This window comes from Anopheles coustani, chromosome 2 (assembly GCF_943734705.1).
Source record: "Anopheles coustani chromosome 2, idAnoCousDA_361_x.2, whole genome shotgun sequence".
Taxonomy (NCBI): Eukaryota; Metazoa; Arthropoda; class Insecta; order Diptera; family Culicidae; genus Anopheles; species Anopheles coustani.
The window spans coordinates 75,803,339-75,831,279 of NC_071289.1; the positions used below are offsets into that span (position 1 = coordinate 75,803,339).

Below are 27,941 nucleotides of genomic sequence, written 5' to 3' on the forward strand. Positions count from 1 at the left end.
TCGTCGCTGGCCGGCCGCGAAAAGCCGTTCGCACCGAGCGCGCACCGCAGTTACGAGCGGACCTCTGAACGGAGCGGAACTTGAGACTGCAAGTCCGCGAAACATCCCCCAGCAGCACGAGATGGTACTGCCGCGAATCAGGAATCTAGTTGCACCGTTGTGCGTTCTATTGCTTGTGAGCAGCTGGCTAGTGAGCGATGTAGACTGCGCCAAGAAGGCCCCGGCCGCCAGTGCGCCGCCCGCGGCCCCCGAGGCGACGATCGAGGAAGTGTCGGCCAAGCAGCTGGAGCGATTACTAGAGGATAAGGATTACGTTGCGGTGTACTGGTGTAAGTGCCCATCGAGGAACGGGGGCGGGGTGGGTGGGAAGGTCCTACACCCCCCACCAACCCGTTCGCGTAACGGTATCCGAGCCTAGTGTGATGTGATATTTCTGCGCTGCTGATGCTGATGCTTAGTGGTCTGCCATGTCCCTCCCTCTCCATCTCTCTCCCTCTCTCTCTCTTTCTGTGCCTGTGTCCTGGGCGAAACCCCAAGCACCACCATCGACCTGCGCTGAGCTCTGCCCTGCCGACCACCGGCCCTGTTCCCGGCCCCTCTTCAGGGGATTTGAGCTCCTTCGATCGGTGTGCGGTTCAAATCCGAGCAGTGGCCTCCTCGCGGGGGGAATGTGTGCAAAAACGGGGTCTAAAAATAGTTGACCCGGTTCGTTTGGTGCTTTTTTCTCGTGCTTCGCTCGTTCTTCCTTGCGGCACTGCGAGTGTGTCTAAGTGCGCGAGGTCCATCATTAAGCTACCCTTTTACGAGCTAAAGAATTGAATCCTCTCCGGCCGCCATGATGTGTTAAGAAATGAAACGAGACACTTTCTCGCATTGCCAAACTGTCGGAAAACGGTCCCGATATACTAACCCTATCTGGGGTGTTGTGCCCCGACAATGCGGGGACTTCCTGTTCTATAAAAACAAGCAAAAGGAAGTCTATGACTTCCCTGTGAGTGTATGTGCTAGTGTTCACGTTTCCCAGTGTCTAGTTTCTAGCCAGCCAGTGAAGCATATGAAGTCTTAGCCAAGAAAATACATATAAAAACCCCACCGAACCCATACATACATACCTGCACGCATACTAGCACCTTTCGCTAACAGCAGTAGACCCCATTGCGCAACCGGAATTATAGAACAGTGGTTTCGAGTGGTGAGAGCTAAATTATTTTTAAAAATAATCGTGCAAAGAAAAGCAAATTCATCGCAGGCAAGCAAGGAAAGGAAAAGAAACAGCCGCTGAAAGGAAGAGGAAAACTCAACTCAACTTCAAACACGTACGGGGAAATGGGAAAGGAAAAAACGGAAACACGGTGACAAGAAAACGGCGAAAAATAGCGATTGTGACATGTGGTGAGCCCAGAGGGAAGAGCGAGACAAATTGTGCGAGTGGAATGTTGTTGGTGTGACAAGGTGTTTTGTCTCGGCACAGGCTGTGTATGTGTGTCTGTGTGGGTTTCTGTGCAGTACGGTTAAATTAAAGTTGTGTGAGAAAAACCAAAAAGGATATCTAAAGGATCCATGGAGGAATTTTAAAACACAAGGAAAAGTGCTCAAGTTAATGTGCTCCGTCAACATATCTTCTGACTAATGCAATTTAACATCCGCTATAGACCTTTGCATCACCTTCTCAGTGCCAGAGTAAAAAACCTGGCTATTGATAATGATAATTTGATGAATATACTATCACCGCCTAACATAAGCATAATTAATCATGGTCTTCTCGCGGAAAGTTGATCATGTTGTCAACGACTCAGGTCAATCTTTGCCGCACGCCTTCATCCGAGCCCAACCCCGGCCGGACACATCGGCCGAGTGAAATCCGCAGTCCACCGTCGGACGATGTTTTCAGAACAAAGTGTTCAAAAATAAACCTTCCGACCCCCGGTGCCGGACACGGTGTCGTGAGCGACCGACCTCCCGAGTTCGCAATCAGTTCGCGGCTACCCCTTCCGACCACAGCTCGCCTCCCGCCAGTGGCGTAAAATTTAATACAATTTCTTGTACGTGGGATGCCAACGAGGGGACCGAAATTATGCCGTCGAGTTTGCCCCGGGGAAAACAAGGGAGAAGACCAGGCCCATGATCAGGAAGTGGTGTTGTACGTAAGGGAAATTTGATATTAAATATCCGCTCGAAAATTACTTTTCTCACAAGCACCGTCCAAAACGCCGAGAGAAAACTTACCTATCTATTGATTGGTTTCGTTGGATAATGTTTATTTGACACAAGCCAACCAACCAACAGTTCTTCAGAACAGCCAAAAAATATAATAGATTAGAAACTAGTTTCTCCCTGACCATTTACCGCAAACTGGTGATTGTTGATGATTCCATCGTTGCTCGGGAATTTTATTGTTTCTACATAATTTAGCAAAATCTCCACACTACACTGATTCAACGGAAAAAGGCAGAACTATAACGAGAGACGAGATTTGCGACGAGCTCGTTCCTGGTTGAATTTGCTTCGACAAGAGCCCTCACTGAAGAAAACTAGCGCAAAACGGAAAAATGAAGATAATTGCTGATCTTTGCCTTGTTAATAATTTTAACCACGTCCTAATGATCGTTGGCAATACGAGCAGCATTTTTGGCAACAGGTTGTTTGTTTGCTCGGTGGAATTATAGACACAGCTGTTTAGTCGAACGATCGATTGGTAAATGTTGATTGTAGCATTGAACCGTTACACTACACTGCAAATTCGCTACTGAAGTATCGATCATTTGTAAAAAGATCACCAGTTGGTAGATATAAATTTTAAGAGAGAGTAATTTTTAAAAGCTTCAACCATAGAAAAGATTTTCCTTTCTGCTTGCTAACCCTCAAGACAGCACCGCGTTCGTAAAAAAAAACTAGCAACACATTCCATCCAACCGCACAGAGTTTATCTCGTCTAGTATATCATACGGGCTAGCGTTCAACCGAGATCGTAATTTGGAAAGTTTTTCTTTCCCCAAGCAGAAGCCGCCGGAAGCGACGCTAATGGGTGGAAACCTTGAACGGGTTTCGAATTTTCCCCGCTCGGTTAGCCCGGGTTGTGTAAACAGACCGCTCGTGTACCAGCACGAAAAGGGAACCCACTGTATTACAAACGAGGGTGGGAGAAGACAACATAAAACTGTGGTTTCTCCTCACTGATGAGGGCGTAGGAGGTGGGCCAGCCCGCGTGTTCACGATCAGCGATCGGATGTTGCGCGATCGATGGTAGAAAAATGCATAAAACGATGCACTATGTCGAATTTTATGATGCGTAACGCGATCAACGTCCATTAGGAGCGGAAAAAACGATTGCCGTTTTATGAGTCCACAAAACGATCATGATGAAATGAAACCGACAATGTATGAGTTAAAAACCGACAATGTATGAATAAAACCGACAACGTGTTAGTCATCGCTTTCCCTTCAAATGACGAAGGGAAGCTAAGTTAGTTGGCTAGTTTGCTATCCCTGTGGGGTACGTGGACACCAAGTGCTTATTAAAAATAACGGCTCACCATCCACACCATCACCACTGAATCATGTATTTTCTTTACCTTTTCTTGCCTCGTTTCATAATGAATGAATGAATGGGTATTTTGCTAATTGCTGCAACAAATTTTCCTTTACAAACTCACACCCAAACGGGATTTGGGGGAAAAAAGCCACTCGCCAAAAAGATGATTAATCCTGCAGAACGGCCAAATGCGCCGGGGCAATTATCTGATGAATGAACTTGACTTTCCTGCTGCTCGATGGAGGCGCCTGGTAGCTCACACCCGGTCAAACGAAGCCACACGCGGTGCTGCAATATCGTGTGCCTTGCTTGCTTGCATGCATGCAGCCGTGCACTAATGCCCATGTCACACCCATAGCTTCCTCGGATACTCCCCACCCCGACCGACAAACAAATCTAGACTTGCTGTGTCCACCGTCGGAATAAGTAAAGAAAAAAAGTACACTAGCAGACGATGTCGGTATTAAAAATAGTTCCCAGGGTCTCCGAGTCAAAGATGAAACGGTAACAGGCGACCCCCGGTGTGTCCGCTGCCATCGTCCCGTTACCTTCCCTCAGAATGCACGCACTGCACTTCTCTTTGGGCGAGGTTCGTTTGACACACTCTTCGCACCGATTGTCATTACGTCGAACGATTACACTTAGCAACGGGGAGTGCATATGTGGGTCATCATTTGAACGACATCATGGGTCAAATTATACTCCGGGTGGCCCTGCTAGGGGTGCATTTACCAGTTAAAAATAATCAACGATCGTTCTCCGTTTTCTTGGAGCGATTATTTCAACCACTCAAACCATCGCAACCTGCCTAGGGGTTTTATGATGGCTTCTTCCAACCTTGTCCTCATTGTGTCATCAGGCCGCAACCACTTGACGGAATTTAAGTCTATTGTTGCACCACCAAAAAAACAACGTGACCATCAGGGCAAGGGGTTTCTTCACCGTCTCGATCGATCGATCGGTTTATTTTAAGGGATTCCTATGACTCGCGTGCTCGTTCACCGTCTGGTGTTTAGCAATCATCGGTCGACCGTTGTTTAAAGCATCTAATCACGTGCGTCGTTCAGAGAGAATGTGTAGCCTCGTTTGCGTCGATCGGGATTAATTAATCTTCAGACATCGATCATATTGAAAACATTGCTTATTATGCTTCATGTTGTGTGGATGTTTATTGGATTTTGTTATTTATTTATTATTTCTAGCCTCAGTAACCGTAAAAACTATCTTTTCAGTGAACTTATCGGGTTGTTTGAAAATATGCCAAATATACTTCCTAGACCTAATTAAGCTTTTTCCCCGTATAAACGTCAGCATTAGCAGAAATACGAAGATCACACTAAGCGTGTACTTTTACTATTTAAATTTAATGCCTTCCAATCGCCTTCCCGTAGATGCCCGAAGTTGTACAACATGTGACACAGTATTAGCAGAGCTAGAGCACATCGACGATGATACCGATTCGTTCGGTGTCGACTTTGTGAAAATCAACGACAAACGACTCGCGAAGCAGTATGGCATCACGAAGTTCCCAGCCCTTACCTATTTCAGGTGAGCCTAACTGTCTGGTTGATTCCCAACGCACCTCGGATGCCATTTATAACCTGATTCCATTTGTTTCCGGCAGAGAGAAGGAACCGATCATCTACGAGGGCGATCTCATGGATGAGGCCGGCGTGCTCGATTTCCTCACCTCCCTGGAAGCGATGGATCTGCCCGATCGCATCGAGGAAGTCAACTCCAAGATCCTGGCAAAGATCATCGAGGACTCCGACTACGTTGCGGTCCTGTTCTGTAAGTGTTTGGCTTTTGGCCGGTTTTTACGCACTCCGATAACCGAAGGAAATTATTGTACAGAAACATATTTAAACGTATCTTGAGTCTGTAGAAATACCTATATATTGTAATTTAGCAGATGTATTTTGGCTCGGTAGCAAGCAGCGGTAGATCATTTGCATAACTTTCGTTTGACTCTTTGCCTCACTTTCTCTTTCTCTCTCACGTACGAGTATTGGCACAGTATTTGTTTAAATTAAACTCTAAGGCACCCTATTTACACCTTTCCCTTCATTCTTCGTCCGTACCGTTGGTAATGTTGTTAGATTAAAATGAAAAATTAAACCTTAACCCGCTCTTGTACAGAATATTTCGGACATTTCATCACGTTGTACAATGATCAACCATCCAAATCACCTGATAAATAACCACCTTCATGCCGCTGCGTGTAGCGAACGGAAGCGTACAGAATGAAGCAACCCGACATGCATCACGACTCGATTTCGTAATTTCACGTATTGTGACTAGACACCAGCGTCTCCTGCCCGGCACTGCCTGCGTATTACTCCTCCCCGAATGTACTCACGAAAAAAGCGTGGTTTTTGCCAACATACTCTCAGTTTGAAGATTCCGTTCCTTTTCCTCTTATCGCGATATACTTTAGCCGTTCACCCGTAGCGGACGTCGTCTTGTCTTTGCGACACTTTCACTGCGTTTTGTGATTAATCTCTGTACAGTGTTCGCAGGCAGCAAACAAACACATAACTATAAATACTTCAACCGGTAGGAGCACGCCCATTCCGTTCGCCTACCGACATTTTTTCAATTAAATTAAATTCCCTTTGCCACACCCGGCTGGTTTGCTGCTGTCTTTTGGTTCTGCTACTGTTCTCCCCGGGGGCAGTTCATTACACCTTTTTTTTTGTCTTATTTGACGACTATTTTTACAGCAAAAGAATGTGAAAACTCAGGAAATCGAGGCATAAAATATTTTTAACAACACGCGTTATTTACTTTCCATCAACAAATCTATGCGTCGCATTTTGAATAAATCAACACCCGCCGTTGGATGGCCATTATTTAAAAGAAAATTACCATTTTCTCTCCTTTCTCTCTTCCCCTCTCTCTATATCTCTCTATCTCGCTGTTCGCACGATAATTTGCACCGTGTGCCGTTTTCCCTCACGCCCGTGCACAACCACACACGCGCACGGATTTCTCACGAACGGAATGGAACGGTTCGTTGTGTTGTGCACACGGAAACAACTCACGAAACTGATCTTAAAATATATGAAAAAACAATCGAACACATACACACACACACATACGCACACCAATACATAAATACACATCTTCGGCGCGCGCGACCAATAATTGCCAACCCAAAACATTCGAACAAAATATAAATAAAACGAACGGACCCCGAAAATCCGTAGGCACTGATCACGAAAACTGCCCACCCGGAAACAACAGTAAGTGAATAAACGTCTAATTGCTATAACTCAGCGAACCACAAAAAAAAACAAAAGTCCCTGCGTTCCCCTGTCCTTGTTTTTACATTCCGTGTCTTATGTCTCTTCCTCTGTTGAGCTTCACTTGTTGAGTTCCATTGCTCTCTATCCTACTCTCGCTATTTCCTAATACATATGATGTCTTATCTTTTCTTCTGACACAAGATTTGTGGCTCTTGCATAGCAACGACGAAAACGAAAAACAACTGAGACAGAATAACATCAAGCTGCTAGAAATCTTGGCTATGTGTACCCATCGTCTCTGCTATGTTCGCTATTTCCATCTGTTAATTTCTTTTACTGCAGTGTTTATTTTTTTCCTTTTTCATAAATCTATATTTTTGTTTCACATATGACACTGCTTTACTTTTTCTGGCATTCATTGTGTTTTCATTTTGTTTCATTTCCGTTTTTCTCCTAAACTTGTTTTCGTATTTATCTTTTTTGTTGCTCCTTACGTTTTGTTTGTTTTTTTGTTTACTTTTCTTACATATTTAAATATGTACTTCTGCCTTTCTTTTTTGTGTCCCAACCTTGAAATGAATGATTTCGTTGTTTGTTCCTTCGTCTCGTACACTCGACGTCGTCAATTCTCCAAATCAATGGTATCGTTAGTTCTCCAACATGTTGGAAAAAAACTTTGACATCTTTATGTGCACAGCAAAATGCTCTATCATGCCGGCGTTCGGTAATTGCAACCGTGTAAACAAACACAATTGATACCCGCGGTACCGCACAAGCTGTTTATTTAGCCTGTGCTAAACCAGAACCGACACCTGCGCCCACTGTTGGAAAAGCACCGGTGAAAATTCGCTTTCAACCCCAAGGCCCAAGGTCTGATTCACCACCCACTAGTGCCCCTTGGACGGGTGTCCTCTAAAAAGGGGCGACCAATAAATCTACAGCCTTACACACCAATCGTCGGCGCAGATGGAGACGCCTGGTGGTTGACGTGCTGCACCCAAGATCACCGATCACCCATTTCAGGGTCGACTGGGCCCCGTCGTGCCGACGTTTACCTTCAGCGAAAAACCAATGATTCATAGCGGGTGGTGAAGGCAAAAATGCCCCGTGACAGTCGTAAAACCGTGCGGCCAAACATCGTGTCACTTTTGCTCGGTCGCTCGTGCGTGCTGCGACTTCTCCAGGAATGGTCTCCTTGAACCTCTCAGCACGGCACCGATAGTGCGCTAACGTTTACGAACGTCATTCGGGATGGTTTGTTTTGCTTTTGGGGTTAATTTTAGTCAACCCGAACGCCAGCAGGGATGGTTTATTATTTTTGTCCCTGAAAATTTGGTAGAAACCGTCGCTGCTGAATGCATCGTTAAATAGAAGTGATGCAGTCTGTACGGTGTAGCAGTTCGGTTTTTCCTTTAATTTAAATATTTATTTTTAAACAAATATATAGCGTTGCGAGTACTGTTGTACCAGACATTATCTATATTATTTGATGTAGGGACTTTTCGACAAAATTATTTATTATAAATTAAAAGTTTCAGAATAATTTGAAAATTATGAACCTCAAAACTATTTGTTTGCTTTAGGTTCAACCAATAACAACTTACTTTATTAAAATTCCAATTTTAAGGGTGGTAATATGCTGAAAATTTAAAATTGTATTCACCGTCTAGATTTCATTCCATAATAATTTAATTCGTCTGCTTCTTGGTTTTTTATTCACCCTCCAAACCTTCGTGTTGTTGAAAAGTTTGACATTAACATAAATTACATGTAAAACATTCCTTTTCAAACGTTCTTCACACCATGTCATATGGTTGAATTTTGTATTTTTGACATTCGTAGAACATCTTTTTAAAAAAAGGGCATCGTAGGATGATTCGAAATGGTCAAAAATGTGTTCAAAGTCATGCTTGTGTTCTCAACACCTCATCATGTTTTTAATTACTTTCCATTTATTGAAGAGTCTCGTTGGGTGTAATGTTGTAGCAAGATATAAAAAATCTGTAGTTAATTTTTCTACTTCAAACTCTTTGACGTGTATGGAAACACGAAGCATTAAAGCATATGCTAGCGTTCCGGTCGGCAAATATTACCACCTTCAAGGTTAAGGTGTTTCCCAGCGATATCAAAGCGGTACCGATCTCCCTATCGGCCGGCATCAATTAACGGTTAACGATGATATTATAGAAAACATTAAATTTCCCGTAGGTGGTAGTCGCGCCAGATAGTAGATAAAAACTCGTTACCTACCATCGCAATGGCAGCTTCGAATGCAAAACCCGAACCGGGGCAACCTGTGTGAATCGAGTTGCCATCTTTTCGCCAGTAGGGGTTAATTTTCTTCCTCGTCCCCTCGGATGAAAGATACACCAGCAGGAATTGTGTGTTGCCTTGAGTAAACGAAGCAGAAGACACCGACACCGAACACCAAGCACCTTCGCGCACCCATCGGGCTAGCGTAAACACAACACCAACTCAAAACCACCTACCGGCCCTGTGTCGGCGAACGGCGATCACAATACACTCCTGACCGCAGGGGGTTGTGTCCTGGTTGACGGGGTTGACCTCTAGCACACCCACGCCGTCGGTGGAGTCCATTCGGTATCGGGTTGGGGTGCGGTGCAATTACATCACACACATGGAATAGATTATTTTTAATCTCCATCTCTAGGCCGGACCCGTGGAGTGGAGTGTATCCATTTTCCGAGTTTTTGCTCACATTACACACGAGTTGTTTGGTGGTTGTTAACTTTTAGAAATTTATATTGCTCGTGCTCGTACTCTCTTCGTTTTCCCCAATGACGCACCATAGTCACTCTCGTGTTGATCATCCCGTAATATTTGTTGTGTGTGTGTAGCTTGTTTATTTGTGTGCCCATTTGTCGGGGAGTCCTACTCGGGGCTTGTTCGACAGAATTTAATCTATAGCCGCATTTGTGTTTGTGTTTAGTTAATTTTACCTTAACCTAGTGTTTGTTTGTTTTCTGTACCGTTTAACATTAGCCCTGAGATATCTTTAACCCAATTGATAAATCCACCATTTTGGATATACTGCTCTAATATTTCCGATGCATGAACAAGTTAGGTCAACCCTGCTTTTTTAAATGTCTCCGTGTAAATGTTTCATCCCTGACTCGCCCATTGTCATCCTCTCTGAACGTCATGTGGAACACAATGGAAGCTAATTCCCATCACATTCACCTTCCCGCAGACAAGCCCGAGTGCAAGAAGTGCATCAAGGCACTGCAGGAGCTGGAAAACATCGACGACGAGGCAGACCAGCTCGACATCGGTTTCGTGAAGATCCACGACGAGGACCTGGCCGAGGAGTACAATCTGGGCCCGCTGCCAAAGTTGGTCTACTACCGTCACCAGACGCCGATCGTTTATGAGCGTAAGTGTGGCCTCAAGCTGACGTGCGGGAATATGGGTGCTCATTTGTCCACTTTTCGATCTCCATCCCCCAGATGAGCTGCAGCGTGAGGAGGACGTGCTGGAGTGGCTGGTCGAGAACAAGGCCACCGGTGACGAGGATGACATCATCGAGGAGGTCAACGCCAAGACGCTCAAGACTCTCATCCAGAACATCGACAATCTGGTCGTTTTGTTCTGTAAGTAACCGTGTGTCGGAGTGTGATGTTATTCCACTTCAAATCTTCGTCTATAACCTGCGTTGCGTTCTCCTTCTCCACTCCTCCAGACGATGAAGGCGACGACGAATCGGAGTCGGTACTGCAGGAGCTGGAAAACATCGACGATGACTGCGCCAAGCACGGCATTCAGTTCGTGCGGATCGACGACCCGAAGGTCTCCAAGGAATACGGCATCGATGAGGTAAGTCGCAGTCTCAACAGCTCGACGCAGGCACGCGCTCGCGCACGCAAGTGACGCAAGAGAACCCGACCTGCCGGCGAACCATAAACCGTCCCCGACAGTGTATTTAGTGGCGTTAAAATTAGAACACACTTGAAAACAACCATCGACCGCATCGATACGGTATCTCATGCCGGGCGTTATTTATAGAGCGTATCGGGTGGTGGACCTACTCTCTCACTGCCACCTTGCTGATCGGTTTACTTGGAAGCGGCTGTTTTATCTCACGCGGTCAACAATTGTCTTCTTTTCAAGCCATTTGGAGCAGCTTGTTCACCAACTCAAATTGGCGTTCTTTCTTTTTTTCCTCTTTCTCGAACAGGTTCCCGCGATCGTATACTTTGAGAAGCAGATCCCCAACGTTTACGATGATGATCTGTCCGACGAGGAAGAGATCCTGGAGTGGCTGCTGTCGCAGCTGGAAAAGGACGAGATCGAGGATGTCACCGACGAGATGCTGGACAAGCTGATCAAGGAGGGCAAATCGATCGCCGTTTTGTTCTGTGAGTGTCTACTATTTAGCAGTTGAGCATGGATCATGACTTAAAGTTTGGCGTGCCATTTGCCTTGCAGATGACAACAATGACAAGAAGTCGGAGAAGGTACTGAACGAGCTGGAAAACATCGACGACGAGTGCGACCAGCTCGGTATCAACTTTGTCAAAATGGACGACCTCGAGGAGGCGAAGGACTACGGTGTGACCAAGTTCCCGAAGCTGGTCTACTTCGAGCAGGGCATCCCGACCGTGTACGAGGGAAGCCTCGAGCAGGAGGAGGACGTGCTCGAGTGGCTGGAGCGCCAGACGAACAGCGACGAGATCGAGGACGTCACCGATGAAATGCTGGACATGATCGTCGAGAAGATGCAGCACGTTGCGGTGCTGTTCTACGACAAGGACTCCAAGACGTCGCAGAAGGTGCTGGCCGAGCTGGAGAACATCGACGACGAGTGCGACCAGAACGACATTGCGTTCGTCAAGATTGACGATGACAACGAGGCCAAGGAGTGGGGTATTGAGGAGCTGCCAACTATGGTAGGTTGCATCGGTCTCAGGGATTTTCAGGATCTTTCTAAAGCTATTTTTTTGTATACAGATTCTGTTTGAACGCGGTATTCCGCACATCTACGAAGGCGATCTGCTGAAGGAGGAGGAACTGCTTGGCTGGTTGGTGCACCAGAAGCGCCACTCGGAAATTCCAGAAATCACCGACGAAATGAAGGACAAGCTCATGCAGATGTACGACCACGTTGCAATTATTTTCTGTAAGTACCATCAGACTTTGTGTGCGTGGAAAAGAAACTGATTTTATGATGCCTCGTACAGACGACAAGGACGACAAGCAGGACATTCGCGTTCTGAATGAGCTGGAGAACATTGATGACGAGCTGGAGAAGGAGGAGATCGTCATTGCGCGTCTCGACAACGCGGAGGAGGCCCGCGAGTACGGTCTCGACCATCTGCCCGCGCTCGTGTACTTCGAGAACGAGATCCCGGCCATCTACGAGGGCGACCTAATGAACGAGGAGGAGGTGCTCGAGTGGCTCAAGCTGCAGAAGTACTCGGCCACCATCGAGGAGGTGACGGACGAGATCCTACAGGATCTGATCGAGGACCACGAGTACGTGTGCGTCTACTTCAGCGGGGCGTGCGACGAGGGAGAAAAGTGCGACAAGATCCTGGACGATCTGGAGAACATTGACGATGAGCTCGATGAGGCCGGTATCATCTTTGTCACCACCGAAGACATGGGTAGGTAGTCTTTTTGTCTAGATAGAGGTGAAGATTCTGTCTTAAAAACACTATTGTTTTGTGATTTGATCTTCAGCCACTGCCAAGAAGTACAACATCAAGAACCTGCCCTCGCTGGTGTTCTTCCGCAACAAGGACCCATTGATCTACTCGGGTGATCTGAACGACGAGGACGAAGTCCTGGCCTGGCTGACCGATGAGGAAACGCTCGAAATTCCCGGCAAGATCGAGGAGGTCAACATCAAGATGCTGGAGAAGATCCTGTACGAAAATGAGCACATCGTAGTGTTCTTCTGTAAGTTCTCAAAACCTTACCGAGTCGTTTGGCGTAAGGTCTAAGAGAAGATTAACACACTCGTTTGCATGGTTCTAGACCACGACGATGACAAGAAGGCACAGAAGATCATTGCCGAGCTGGAGAACATCGACGACGAGTGCGAGGAGAAGGATATCGACTTCGTGAAGACCTCGGACGACGAAATCGACAAGGAGTACGATCTGGAAACGCTGCCGGCGCTGGTCTTCTACCGCAACAAGTTCCGCACGATCTACACCGGCGATCTGATGAAGGAGGAGGAGATCCTCGAGTGGGTGCTGGAGCAGTACAACACCAAGCCGGAAATCATCGAATCGGTTGACCGCAAGACGTTGCAGGTGCTGGTCAACGAAGTTGAACACCTGGCCGTGCTGTTCTGTAAGTCTCTCCAGAACGAATGTCGCGATAATACGATCACTAACCTGTCATTGGCCCTCTTCCTTCGCAGACGATGACGACTGTGAAACGTGCCCGAAGATCCTGGAGAAGCTGGAAACCATCGACGATGACACCGACAAGCACCACATTCAGTTCGTGAAGGCCAACGACGAAAAGCTGGCCCACGAGATTGGAATCTTTTCCTTCCCGGCCCTGGTCTACTACGAAACTGGTGTTCCGATTATGTACGATGGTATGGACTTTGTCTTCTTTACCATTATTCACCCTAGAAGATCTCTCTTACTAGACCTTCTCTACATTCAAATTCTTTCCTATGTTATCTATTTCCTCGATTTCTTTCTCTTTCTCTTTCTCTCGCTTTTTCCTCTCTTTATAGGTAATCTAAAGAACGAAAAACGCATCTTGCAGTGGCTAATTGATCACAAAAGTAAGAACGTACAGGTGTCCTAGCAATTAAGTACCCGAAGTGTCCTCTGATACCCCTTAATGGTTTCCCTTGGAAGCTACTCTCACTTCCACCCGGTGACCTTTGATCCCCCCCTCATCGTGTTACTTATCGTGTTGACCGTTTTCTCCTCCGGTTTTCGCTGTTCTCGCCTCTGTTCCGAGCGTGCAAAGTTCTCAAAGTTTTTTGGTTTTGTTATACAACTCATCCACTGGACAGTGATTCATCCGACAGTATTCGTCCCGTTTTGAGGACAAGAACATTCCATGTTACGGTTTCCTTCATTTCTTTTTTATTATTTTTGTTCTGTTTCCTTTGCTGATCGCAACTTCCCGCCAAGTGATACTCTGGGCGAGACTATTCTGGTGAAGTTGACATTGTCGATGGGAAATGTCATGCGCAGGCATGTCCTCGTTTTTCTTTCCATTGAATTCATGAGCAGAAGGCGCTTTTCCATCTGTACCATACCACACCATGCCATGCGTACCATTCTTGCTTATCTCCCAGCCGCCGCCTTCGAACGATACACGATCTTTCGTCCCTTCGCCATGTCAACCCCCTTCGCTTTTCCATTTCGACACAAAGCTGATGACTTATTCCCCTACATTGAACTGATGACCCCCTCGATTCTGCGCAGGAAAGTACGATATCAAATTACGGTACGGCCTAACGAAGGAGCGCGTACCGGTCGTGTTCGCGAATCCGGAAGAGGAAGCTCTCCGGGCGATCCTGCTCGCGCACGTCCGGGCCCGGGCAGGTGTCCCCGAGCGCTCCATACTGCGCCCCGCGGCCGGTGGGCAGCTTCCACCGCCCGCCGCAACTGCGTCACCTGCACCATCCTCGACCGAAGTTCCGCTGTTGATCAGTTCGTTGTCCATCGGGCTAGGTAAAGGGCGTGGACCCGCGCAATCCCTAGAGCGCCTTCTAGGAGCATGTGATGACCGTTTTGATGGGCTCTTGTCGCACCCCCTTTGCAGCAGTCGTAATGTGATGAGTGGCGCACATATAAAAACCTATGAGTGTTTCGGTGTTCGATTTTGCTCCAGTGTAGCGCGCCGCCGCCGCCGTCGCCGTAGTGTTGATCAGCTGGTGGTTGTTGTGGTTGTTTCATTGATGGCACACTACTCATTTCCCCCTCCTCCTCTCAAACTCCCCGTTCCATTCTGGAGTCCCACTAAGCCTTCTTTCTCTTGCTCTCTATGTTACTCTATATCTTGTGCTCCTTTAGTTTGCTCCTCCTTAGTTCTACCTTCAACCGTTTCCTCCTGTAAAGTTGCGCCTGATAAGCTACCTTTGATTTATTCTTTTGAATTTTCTTTCCTTTTTGCCACCAATTTTGCATAGCGCTGTAGCCGGTGTTAGCTGTAGAGCTCTTCTAGAAAGCACCCACTTTTGTAAGGCATGAATGCTCGATTTTTTAAAAAGGATTTTTTTCCACCGGCCTGTCGCTCTCGGCACATGTTAGTTTTTGTTGTAGCCATTTTTGTTTAGCTCGAGTCGTACGGTCTTCGTTTGTAAAGATCCGCTCGCTGTTGTGGAAACTACTAGCCCCTTTCCCCTCACCCCTCCCCCTCTTTCCAGCCACCCACTTCTAACCCATCGCTCTTTGAAAGCGCACGAACGAACGCTTGTGCGTCAATTGGATTCACTCGATCGAACTGTACGAAACTTCTGTTCTAAATTCGGTGTCATTCGATGTGCCCAAACTTTGATGTCAATCTGTCCACATGTCGTCCTCGTCGTCTTCGTCAGATTTTCGATGTTTGTCATTTATCGTTGTGGCTCTTTTCTTAAATCGATGGTCTTCGTCTAACTACGTTGTCCACTCCCGAACGCAGCTATCGATCCCTAGTAAATATTCTCATAACGCTCCCGGTCTACCCTCTTACCACACACGAAACACCCATCATTCCACCCCCCCCCCCCCCCCCCCCCCCCCATCCTACCCTATCCCCCATCCGTCAACCCTTATACCGACCCTTTCTTCCAGACAACAAACTACCGAAACCGAAACTCCGCAAGCGTTACACCGACGACGTGGATGATCTCGATCGGGAGGATCGGATCGACAAGAAGCGCTCGAGCGGTGCGAAGAAGCTCAAGCCGATCCCGCGGGTTGATGCGGTCGAGATGCCAAAGGCGCAGTCCGGCCAGAAGCCGGCGTCAGCCGCCAAACCTAAGGATAAACCGGCCCCCGCTGCCCCCTCCGCTTCCAAACCGGCGGCCGGAAAGCCCTCGAAACCCACCAGCAGCAGTGTGAAGCCGGCGGCCCCTCCTGCACCGGCCAAGCCGAAAAAGACTACCCAACATGCGGTCGATGATGATGATGATGATGATGACGAAGGTAGTTGCCCGCCTCACACACTCGGCTGTGTATTTGCCACGGTCTCACCAAAGGCCTGACTTTTGCCTTGGAATTGTAGCGCAGTTGTAGCCTCTAACCAAACCTCCTGTACTTGTAGTCTTGTGTGGCGTGTCGGCCGTGGCCTGTGTAGGCAGTGCTCACTCCATCCATCTATCTGTCCGTGCAAGCTGGACCTCTGTCCTCTGTTGTCTATCTGTCTATCTGTCTTTCTGTACTGTTTTGTGTACGCTAGCTGTACCTACCAAAAGCTGTGCCAGTGTTGCCTGGTCGTTGTGAATACGTAGTAACGCTAACCACTACTATTTGGATGTTCGCTCACGGTTGTTTCTTTTGGAACCAGTAGGATCGTATCTTCTCATTCCGAGGCCACTTTCTGCGGGTCCTTCGTTGTTTTTCCATCTAAACCGCTGTCTCTCTGCCTCCAAACCTCTTCTGCACCTAACCTTAATCTGCACAATTAATAAGTATCTTCCTTCCTTTCCCCTAACGATTCGCGTCTACTTCCTGCCGCTACTATTCTTGTATTATGGATTGGTTGTATAAATCAGTAGCGTTTGATACTGTAGGTATCTCCGACGGGACTGCAAATGTACATACCTTGCTGGGAACTAAGACCTTAAAGCCTCCGATTGTTTCACCATGCCGGTTTTACGTGAGGTGAAATACTTGTTGACACTTTGAAATTCTGATCCTTCTCGAGCGCGAAAATCAGAACCATCTCAATGGAGAAAGTGACGTACCATATTCAGCAACTCAACCAACCCAAGCGTTCGTTCCTTTCCGTTTGGATAGCATACTATTTTCCTTCTTTCTCTTTCTCTCTCTCACACACACACACCATCACTCCCACGAGAGCTTCCGCTGTTTCATATCCTCGACTCTGCACAAGATCACTCATCACTGGCACGTCCGATCGCTAACGGGTCTTTCACGATCCTTCTTCAATCAATCACCAGAGTGTGCAAACTTCACGTTCTTGCCTGTGCAGCCACTGTATTGTTTGGTTTTACATTTTCTCCGCTTTCTTCTCTGTCGGCAAATCGAATTGTTTTCTTCTTAAATTCATTCCCTTCTGGTGGGACGGCAATGCCACGCGTCGAGTTGATTTATCTGACTTTAGCTGACACAATGTTTACCAAAAAATAAATAAGGTTCACCGTTTCTTCACTCTGCCGGTTTGCCCTCTTCCAGCTCGTTTATCTTCTCCCTTTCTCTCTAGCATTTTTGCTGTAATAACCAGATGTACTTATTTCCTTGTAGCTTCGGGTTTTTCTTGTTTATAAGTACACCATCCTTCAACACCATCCCGAAACGAACAGCGCAAAGCAACACTGCACAGTGTGTTCAGCAAAACCGACTGTAAGATGCGCGATGATTATTTAGAAGAATTTAATTATCAAAATCCGTTTACAAGTAGAAGGATCAAAACATACTATGACGAATGCTATAATGAGGTTCAATATATACTTTTAGGAGTGGCCACTGCTTTTACGAAACGCCGACAGGGCAGAGGAGATTATTTTGGGATGTAGGCGAACGCATCAAAACAAAGGGTGTTCCAAAACCTGCCAGGAACACTACGAAACCTACGGACGCTTCACGAACTCGAAGGATCAACCATTCATTACAGAGAGACTTAAATCAAAATGGAGATCGCGTGCTGCCCCCGATGCATCGCAAAATAATCTTGTCTGCTTGTGTCTACCGATCAAAATGGCGCCCAATCAAAACAATTCTGGACAGTGTCCATTGTCCAGTGAGATGGTTTCTCTTGTCTTGCCCTCCTCCGAAGTTGCGTAACTACGTTTCGCTATTAGATGTAAAATTTGCGTTCTACGATGTTATGTTTATCAGTATAGCTTAAAAGAAGACTACCAACGACCCGCAAAAATCCGTCCGGGGCCCGTGTGGAAACGGTGACAGCTACAGCAAAAGCGCACACAACGACAAAAAAAACGAAAGAGAAAAGACAAGAACCCTAAAGAGGCTCGCATAAACACACCGCGTCCACTCCAAAACAGAAAAATGTAGAAATGTTTGTTTGTAGTGATTTGGTTTTGTTTACAAAAAACATTTTGTCAGTTAATTCATATAAATTAGCTGCTTCCGGGGCACCCACTCTCCCACCCAGGCCCAGGAAACGGAAAGTAATAAACGTGAACGAATAACAAAGCGAGAAAAATCATGACAGAAATCCGTGCAAATCAATGTATTTCAAATTTACTTCTTTCATCATTCTCATAACTTACGTTGAAATTGAAACAACAAGAAACCTGTAACCTAACCTCAATACCACGTTCGCGCGACCGTCCTTCGTAGAGGAGAAATGTCAAAAATAGTAGGATCGATTAAGAACTTACTGTCTTGAAATATTTAGTTTCTATTGCACCAATTACGAGCGGACTTGGCATGCAAAAGTCTTACTCAGATTTCATCGTTAGAAATTTGACTCTCTAGCTAACTTCCGTTTTACTGCTCTACTTCATTCTTTTGTAACTATCTCTTTCTATAATCGTACTATACGGTTTCTAATAACTTGCCTTGATCGTAACGCAATACGCACTGTGAAAAAAAATCAAATTTTGCCAAACTTTGATTATTCGAAGATCAGTTTAACGATGGCAGTGTTTCTTACTTTTTCCGTTTCTTGTGGTTTTAAAGCTTGCCGGCAAACCAGCTTGCAACCTCGTACTGAGTTTAACCGAAAAAAGCACTGAATGAAACCCGTTAACCCGTACCTCAGCAGAGAATGTATTGAATGTTTTCCCTGGTTTGAAGTTCTGACCACGTTTTTTTTAAACTTGTTCTAATTATTTTCTTTTAAACCCCTGCCTGCTAAAAGAAAACTCAAAATTAAACGCAATTAAGCTCGTAAACCAATCATCAGTAAAGCAAAAAATAATAATCTACAAGAGATTGTCAAACAAGAATCAAATTAGGAATCACTAAATCTGACAAAATGTTTTTTGTATACACACAGATGACGAATGTTTCTACGTTGGACTGGGACACGCCGGTCGTGTAACGAAGCGGGACAAGAAGTCAACCCCGAAGGACGACGACTCGTTCCGGTGTTGCCCGGCGAAGGTCGAGAAGAACACCCGCGTGACGCAGATGGCCGCGCAGAAGATCAGCCGCCGGGACAGCGACGAGGCCGAGAGCCAGTTCGCCTTCAAGCAGAAGAAGCTGTCGGACGTAGCGGACGCGACCGCCGCCGCCGCCAAGGAGAAGAAAGCGGCCCAGGAGCGCCAGCAGGTCGATCTGAAGAAGGCTTCGAAGACGAAGTCGGGCGCGAAGGCGGGCAAAGGTAAAAAGGACAAGGACGACGACGGCGACGACGACGATGATGGACTGTTCGGCAAGCTAGGCTGGTGGTAACGCGTCGACGGCTTACGACACAGTCCACCAACCCGTACCCGATCGCCCACGTCCGGTCCGATAAACACTCCAAAAGCATCAGGACAGCAATCCCGCTGTGCAATCGAGAGGGGGAAAATTAACAAAACAAAAACAAAACTGGGGGCTCAAGAGAACTACCACCAACTCGCTGTCAAAATTACCAAAACTACTTAAAAGCTCCACGCTTGTTTCGAGCAGTAAACAATCTACCGGAAGCGAATTGTTGACCGTTCCCTCCCAGCTGGTCCTACTACAACACGTCATTGCTCATCAGTGCACAACCGTCTCTTTCCTTAGAAACCAATCCGCATATGCGTGTCCTCATACAGACGTCTGTCGCATACTGTATGTCCCGTGTCCATTGGCTAGAAGACCTTATGTATTCCTTTTTCTTCTCTACCACTGTTTCCCCTTTTCTTTCTTTTCTTTTCATTGCGCGATGCGACACTTTTTCTGCGTTTCTAATGCCTTTCCCTGAACAGCCTAAGGGAACGAACGTGAAGGGAACATCGAAGCCCCCGGAAAGAGACGGTTAGGTTAGGACCCGGGCAGGGTAGGGTATCAAACGTTTGACAGCGGGTGAGCATGTATGACATGATTTTGTAGAAAAATGAATGGTTAAAAGAACATTTGAACTAGCAAAAGAGGTCAACTAAGAAGAAGACGAGAAATATTTGCAAAGAAGCAACTGTAAATAATAAGCGAGAAAAAGAAAATCGAAAAAAACTTGGAAGGAAAAACATACAAGAACAAACGAGAACAGAAGAAGAAATGTCAAACCAAATACAAAACGAATGGGGAAAGAATCATATAACTGAACAATAACCCATGCGGTAAAAGAAAACTTCAAAGAAGATGGCGGAGAAACGTTTTTTTTAATAAAACTCCATGAAAAATCGTAAGAAAAAAAAATCTTAACAAACTGTCGCTTAGCATAAGGAAGCATAAGGCTCTGCACGCTTGACTTGTAGGCAATAACCTGTGAAGGGTAGGAAAAAGTAGGACACAACACAGCACTGCAACGCAACTATCGCATATCACTGCACTGGTTAACACAAGATCGCAACAACACTTTGACAGAGTTAAACCTCGCACAGAACTCGAAAACGGGCATAACATTTACTTGCACTAGCTGTTCTACCTGCACCGCTATATACTATTATACACTGCTATTGCTATATCAAACACAGCTGGATCCAGTTTTGGGCGAGCACACACGCAATGGATCCCGTTATTGTTTCTTCGGTCGGTTTCATTTCCGTTTCGCAACGTTTCGCCACACGATAGACTGCAAAAGTTTGTTGATAGAGAGTAACTTTATTTACCTGTTATTTATTACCACGGACTACTCAACAAAATGCGAACCACTCGAATTGGGGCGAAGGGTTTCTTGAAACGCACGGTATTTGCAAACAAGGAGGCAAGAAAGGAGGGGAAAGAGAGTAAACAGAAGAAAAACCAACTTAAGCACTGACGAACGGCTAGATATTAAGGGAATCTCTTAAGCTTAACTTCACTACTACTGTTAGTAAATTTCATTTTTTATATTTGTTTTCCAACCGCACTGCATGATCCAGTTGCAGTTCTTCGCGCTGAGAAAAAAAGAAGATGTAGTACAGAAAGGAACCATGCACCGGTGGCACAAGCACTCTTCGCACAAACTCTCAAACATAAACACTCATACACGGACTCTACTTGTACACTTTAACTCGCAACTCGCACTTGAAGCTGTGTTAAGATGCTCTTTTTTAGGCTATCTAGTTTGCGACATGGGACTACTGTTTTTTGCACTTGACTTTGAACTTACTCTGTTGCATATTTATTTTACTTTTTTCTACACTCACTTCTACACTCTTTCTCTCTTACGTATGTTTTATTAAATTATGTTTTTTTAATATATCTTAACGCTAGTGTAAATTTAGCCAAAGGAAAAATGAGGTAGACTTCCGACAAACGCTTGTATCAAACCACTTAACTAACATACGCTGTCAAAACTGCCGGATAATATAAATATAATATTACTAGCGCAGATAACTTTCACTGAAGGCCTAGCTGCGATCGTCGAGCTGATCGTGGTCAATTTGTTTGAACATGTAGAAATAGCTGCAAATGAAAACGTTGTTTGGGCGAGGCAAAATTCAATCCGCTCGATCGTTATGTCAACCTCCATCGGGAAGGATTCGAGCTTTCTATTTTCTGTGATTTTGTGGTAGGATCTCTATTCGGGATCAAATACAAACGGACAGAAGAAATAAGAGAAATAAAAACGTGAGTAACTTATGTTGTCAAACATTCAACGGATAGAAACGAGGCACGAGTAGTAAAAGAATTAATAGAAAAAGAATGGAGCTAAGACGGATGCCAAACAAGGGGGAGCAACATTGAACGAGCATCATAAAAGAACGTCAAACAAGATGAAAAAACTTTCAAAGGAATAGGCTGGAAATGCTTCATCAAAGAATGATCAACAATGATATAGGAGCAACGCAAAATGTTTGAAGAAGCGAATGTTAGCGATGTAAAAAGCAAGAGCAAACAAACATGAACAAGGATAATAAGAGGTATCTTCAAAGAGGGAGAGCAAAACATGAGAGAAATATTGTAAAAAAAATACAGAAATACAGCAAACAGAAAACGCTGAACAAACAAGAAGGAGGACGCCAGAAATATCGAAGAACAAAGCAACGAGAAACCATCTTTATTGTTAATGCTTTTTTAACTTTAACTTTTACTGGAAACGGAAACAAAGAAATATGAAGAAAACAATTACAAAAAAATTGAACAAAACAAAATGGTTTGCAAATTTCGAGCCGAATCGAACCGAGAACGGGGAAAGGGACCTACGTACAATCGTCGATCGTAAAATGGTTCGCTGTTCGTTTTGGGATGTGTTGTCGGCCATGCGACACTTTTAAATCACGCGTTCAAATGAAGATGACTTTGTTGTTCATATTAGCCCACTGCAGGATGTAAGTATTTGTATTGTAAAACAAAACAGCTGTTTTTAGTATCTGCAGCAAATGCACTGCTTCCCGGTTAGGAGCGTCATAGAAAGAGAACAGTACTAACGATACTTTCCCTCTGTTTCCAACTTGTTGTCGGGGCTGGCGGTGGGTTCCCTCTTCGCTAGGTGATCTGCTGAACGAGTACGACGTCCTGGACTGGATGCATGGACAGAAGACGGACGAAAGTATCCAGGAGGTGGAGCGAGATGTACTGTTGAACTTCATCGACACCAAGGACTTCCTCGCGGTAGTGTTCTGTGAGTTTAGTTTAAAACAAATGCGTCATCTAAAAGCATATCAAATGAACCTGATTGTCTCCGTCCATATTTCTCTTCAGACGTGGAAGAGGATCCCGACACGCCGAAGATTCTGCGCCATATCGAACTGATCGACGACGAGGCGGCCGACTACGGCATCGTGATGGTGAAGAGCAGCGATCGGCTGATGGCGAAAAAGTTCGGCTTCCGCAATCCGCCCGGTGTCACCTACTTCCGCAAGGGCAAATCGATCAACTACGACGGTGACATCGACGACGAGGAGGAGCTGCTCGATTGGCTCACCGATCCGCACAACATGGAGATGACCGACCACATCGAAAAGGTGAACCGCAAGATGTTCCAAAAGATCCGCCAGGCGTCGGACTACTTGGCCGTGTTTTTCTGTGAGTTACGATAACCACTTTGGACGATAGCCATCTTTCCTAACGATCAAGTACTGTTCAATATCCTTCTGCAGATAGCGACGACTGTAAACAGTGTCCCCGGGTGCTGGCCGAAATCGAACACATCGACGACGAAGCCGACGGAGCCGGCATCAACTTCGTCAAGATCGACGATAAGCAGATGGCCAAGGAACTCGGTGTGTACGCCCTGCCCGGTATCGTTTTCTTCAAGCTGTCCTCCAAGGAGCCTGTCATCTACGCAGGTACGCAATCGACAGCAGGTCGACGTTGACCATGTCTGCTATCATGTCTCTACCTCCTGGCTCTCGTAGGTGATCTCAACGATGAAGACGAAATTCTGAACTGGCTTATGACCCAGAAGAACCCAGGCGGCGACATTATCGAGGATCTGGATGGACCGAAACTGTTGGCCCTCATCGAGGACTCCAATGCGTTGGCGGTCTATTTCTGTAAGTATAGGTTTCCGAAAGGGGTTTACTCACTTAAATGGTTCCGGTTGTAACTGACAGTACTCTGTTGCCAATGTGCTAATTTTACTTTTACTTCTGAGAGACATTTCTTGCATATAATATAAATTACTCTCTTAAAGTCTGAGGATCACTTGTTACGCTCAAAAGGAACCCACTTTTGATCACCCAATCGTTCTATATGCACTTATGTTTTGTAATTCTAAATATTTCTTACCAAAAACCAAAACACAACTCCGCTTCGCACTGGTTCTCACTCTCGCACTTGACGCAACACGCGATCTTGTCTTTAACACTACTGCACGAACAACACGCGTATGGCGCACCGGGGGAATAAAAGGGAACAAAACGACTTGTGAGGCTTGCTTCACAAAGGCTGCCAAGAAGCAGCGCAAGGCGAAGGAGCAGCGCAAGGGCCTGCTGGATATGGCCACATCCGGCGAGGTTGTGGACGAGGCGGGCGACGAACCGGTGGCGGACAGTGTGCCGCCAACCACACCACCACCGGCATCCATCGAGGGTATAGCACCGATTGTGTTCCACGTCCATTGATCCAGATTCCTCCCTCGGACCCTGATTCTGTTCTGATCCTAGCGTCACAGTTCTTGCATGGCGTATTTCCTAGGGATCTCCAGAAATAAGCAACTAACCACCACTCTGTGTTTGTTTTTATGATTGGAAATTCTCCCCGTCCTGGAAAAAGATCACCCTCCCGAGTGGACTAAAACTCCAGCCTCTGTTGTCTGTTAAATGTTACTTGTTGTGAAAATACTAACGTGCTCGTGAACAGTCCCGCAGATCCATAGAAAACTCCCGCTTCAGGGTTGATCTTATTTCTTCGAGGCTCTAATCGATCTTGGTTCCCTCATCCAACGGCAGACACGGACGACTGCGACCAGTGCACTGGAGTTCTGGAATCGCTAGAGAACATCGACGACGATTGCGATCGGCATGGAATTATGTTCGTCAAGACGGATGACCTCACGATCGCGGAACATTACGGCATCACCGACTACCCGGTGCTGGTCTACTTCGAGGACAATGTGCCGAACGTGTTTGAAGGTACGCACCGTATGATCACTGAGCCGAACAACGATCCATCTAACCAAGGTTTTTTTTAAGGTTCGCTGGACGAAGAAGAGGAAGTGCTGCAGTGGCTGATCACGCAGAAAACCGAGGACCGTATCGAGCTGATCACGCGCGTCATGCTGGAGTCGATGGTGGACGAGACTCAGTATCTGGCCGTGTACTTCTGTAAGTACATCTTTCTAGCTTTTTCTTTTACTTACTTGCTCTAGTGTACCTTGATTGCTTCCTAGTAGACTGCTCAGTCCTGCAATTGGCGTTACCCGAATCTTAATCACCGTCTCCACTGACCTCCTCGAAGAAATCGTGATCCCTCTGGGCCTCCCCCATGTCCCTTTGAACCACCTTTGTACACGAACGCAGGAAGAGCATTAGTTTGCACAGGTCCTAATACTGTTTTTTTATTTCTTTTTTTGTATGTTGTTTTCTCTTCTTTTCACTGCACCACACCGAAAACGCACCACGAATGTATCACGCACCAATTCGAACACAAACCAAATATTAATTACACTCCAAATGCACCCGGAATTTGCGCACTTTCAACCAATAATTCCTACATTTTGACACCCCCCGCCGAATTTGGCACACAACACGAACCCTTGCATCATGGCGCACCATTTGCAAACCCGTATTTTGGTTTTATTCGGCTGATGTTTTGGTCGACAATTGGTGAACAAAATCGAACATACCACCAAAATACCACAACGAACAAACGAACAAACAAAACGAAAACCAAAAATCAATACGATCAACGATCCACGCAACCACGCAAACTACCCCAAAAGACAAAACCAAATCACCCTCGTACTGCCGAAGTTTTTGCTCTGCGGAAAACATACGCAAGCGAAAGGAATTTGCACGGGAAGGAATTTCAGGTATCTAGCATCTCTCTCTCTCTCTCACTCTCACTCTCGCCAAATCCGTTCTTTCTGACCCACATTTCTTTCTCGTCTCTATGTTGTCCTCTGTTTCCGTGCCTTCCGCCAACGATGCCAAAAAGAAAAACCTGCCCCTCGCAACAACGCCTCTGTCTTTTACCTTCCTTGTTTTCTGTACACTAGGCTTTTGTAACTTCTCAAACCTTTCCGATCTACTTGTTTGTTGCACCTCTCTCCAAATGCCCGGTACATGTTCTTTGTTTGCGCTATGTTTTATGATCGCGTGGTTGAATAACATTCTCTTAAGCCCTAGCAGTCTACTAAGGGTTTTCCATGCAAATCTCCTATTTCCAAGAATGGCTACCTTTTTCGACATTTCCTTCATCTCTCGTCTTTCTCGAGTCCTTGTTGAGCTCCTTTATTAATCTGTTCTTTTCGTTTGTCCAATAGATGTGCTCTAATCTGTGTATAAAATAATGCATCTATTGGCAGTTCTTGTGCATATTTGTTTATATGGTGGAGTTTGTATATATATTGGCAAGGATTCTGCAACCTACCTTATGCCCATTCTCTCTTTCATTGCTATTAATTGAAGAAAAACCTCAGTCAGTTTAACAACCTACTAGCCGATCATTTGCCTAACATTCCCAAGATACCACCGATGGGATCCAACCCGTGTGTTCCTTGTGCGATATGTTTTTATGAGTTGTAAATTTGATACCAGGGAATCAATTTCTTCGGCAGTATATATCAATTTCTTCTCTTTCATGATCTTAAAACTATCACTCTTGGGTGCCATTCAGATTGACTTGTGTTTTGTGCATTTGCGCGTTTGTTTTTATTCTTTCCATCGTCCACCGTGTGTATAAAAGGATCGTCCATCGCCCACCGCATAAAACCCACCGCGCCCTGTATTATATGTGCATTCGGCCCTCTTCTCTTTCCTCTGTTTCGATCTGTTTTTCCTTCTCCGCCTGCGCCCTTCAGTTGCTCGATGTGTTGTGATTCCCTACCGGGAAAGTTTTCCCTAATATCTATGTCGCTGATTTCATGTGCCCCCTGTGTCCGATCTGTGTTGTGTTAAGACACATACAAACCGCCGCCAGGAGCGATAATCGAACGGCGCCACGAAAACCCCGGTTTGGTACAGAGTGTTCTAACCGCAGTATCTTTGTCCGAACCTTCCGAACAGACAAAATCAATTGCAACATCTGCGATCAGATCCTCGAGGGGCTCGAGGTGATCGACGACGAGCTGGACGTGTTCGGTATCCACATGGTGAAGATCCAGGACCCGCAGCTAGCGAAGCGCTACTCCATCAAGACATTCCCAGCGTTGGTGTACTTCCGGTAGGTACCAGGCAGTGGCGATCACTATCACGAGGCAAATGTATGTAATTGCGATTTCCCTTCCACGCTGCACCGCTTAGCAACGGAAATCCACTCATCTACGAAGGTGATCTGCAAAACGAACAGTCGGTGCTGGAATGGCTGGTTGACGACGACAACCGCGAGCTGGCGGACGAGATCGAGGAGGTCAACGAGCGTATGCTGGACCGTTTGATGGAGCAGTCGCCGCTGCTTTGCGTGTTCTACTGTGAGTTGGGGCTAAGGAGAGTAGATTGGTATCGGTTTGATCATGAAACGTACGGTTTTCTACTTGCAGACGACGAAGATTGTGCTGAGTGCGACGACATCCTGGAGGAGCTCGAACTGATCGACGGTGAGGTGGACCTGTACGGCATCGATTTTGTGAAGGTGGCGAGCCTGGATGCGGCGCACAAGTACGGCGTGACGACGATTCCCTCGCTAGTGTACTACCGCAAGCAGATTCCGATGCTGTACGACGGTGATATGCACGATCACGAACGCGTCATGAACTGGCTGACGTCGCAGGATGTGTTTGAGATCAAGAACGAGATCGAGGAGGTTAACCGGAAGATGCTGAACAAGCTGCTCGACGAGAACGAGTTCCTGGCAGTGTTCTTCTGTAAGATTGCGAAACACGGAGTCTTTTTTGCAATGTATACTTATCGTTCCGAACGGTTTAATCTTCCTCTCTCCCCAGTCGAGGAGGATCATGAGGAAAGCGAAGCGGTCCTGGAGAGACTCGAGTTGATCGACAGCGAGACGGACAACCTGGACATCACCTTCGTGAAGATGGGCGATCCACGGTACGCGCGCAAGTGGGGCGTCACCAAGCTGCCCGCGATCGTGTACTTCCGCAAGCGCTTCCCCAGCATCTACCGGGGCGACATGTACGACGAGCAGGACGTGCTCGAGTGGCTGCGCAAGAACCGATTCCGCCAGCCGGAGCTGAACATCTTCATGTACGCGCTGATCGCGCTCGGTCTCGGCTTCGTCATCTATACTGCATTTTTGCTCCAGTGCTTCAAGCCGGCCCCACCCGCCCCAGTGCCACATCCGAAGCAGAACTAAGCACTCTCCATCCTCTCAAACAAACACACACACACACACACAAACAGACTCACATTT

The 27,941-nt window shown here is 46.3% G+C and overlaps 1 protein-coding gene and 1 long non-coding RNA gene across 3 annotated transcripts; both read left to right on the plus strand.

Moving 5' to 3' along the window:
• The first annotated feature begins 121 nt into the window (after positions 1-121).
• Positions 122-27,884, plus strand: LOC131267043 (uncharacterized). The gene is made up of 29 exons (XM_058269794.1): positions 122-329; positions 4,924-5,080; positions 5,157-5,323; positions 6,742-6,777; positions 9,992-10,174; positions 10,248-10,391; positions 10,481-10,614; positions 10,976-11,156; positions 11,227-11,687; positions 11,749-11,917; positions 11,979-12,404; positions 12,481-12,699; positions 12,778-13,098; positions 13,169-13,351; positions 13,496-13,546; positions 14,202-14,450; positions 15,555-15,908; positions 22,459-22,590; positions 22,671-22,994; positions 23,069-23,257; positions 23,327-23,464; positions 23,823-24,002; positions 24,362-24,544; positions 24,605-24,736; positions 25,354-25,443; positions 26,639-26,795; positions 26,876-27,042; positions 27,112-27,435; positions 27,514-27,884. Exons 1-29 carry the CDS (start codon positions 122-124, stop codon positions 27,882-27,884), a joined length of 6,030 nt encoding a protein of 2,009 aa, XP_058125777.1.
• On the plus strand, positions 19,166-20,172 carry LOC131267044 (uncharacterized). 2 transcript variants are annotated; one of them, XR_009178379.1, is made up of 2 exons: positions 19,166-19,236; positions 19,811-20,172. It is a non-coding gene; the product is annotated as an uncharacterized LOC131267044 (long non-coding RNA). The 2 variants fall into 2 exon arrangements; XR_009178378.1 differs by lacking the exon at positions 19,166-19,236 and adding an exon at positions 19,447-19,673.
• Positions 27,885-27,941: the final 57 nt, after the last annotated feature.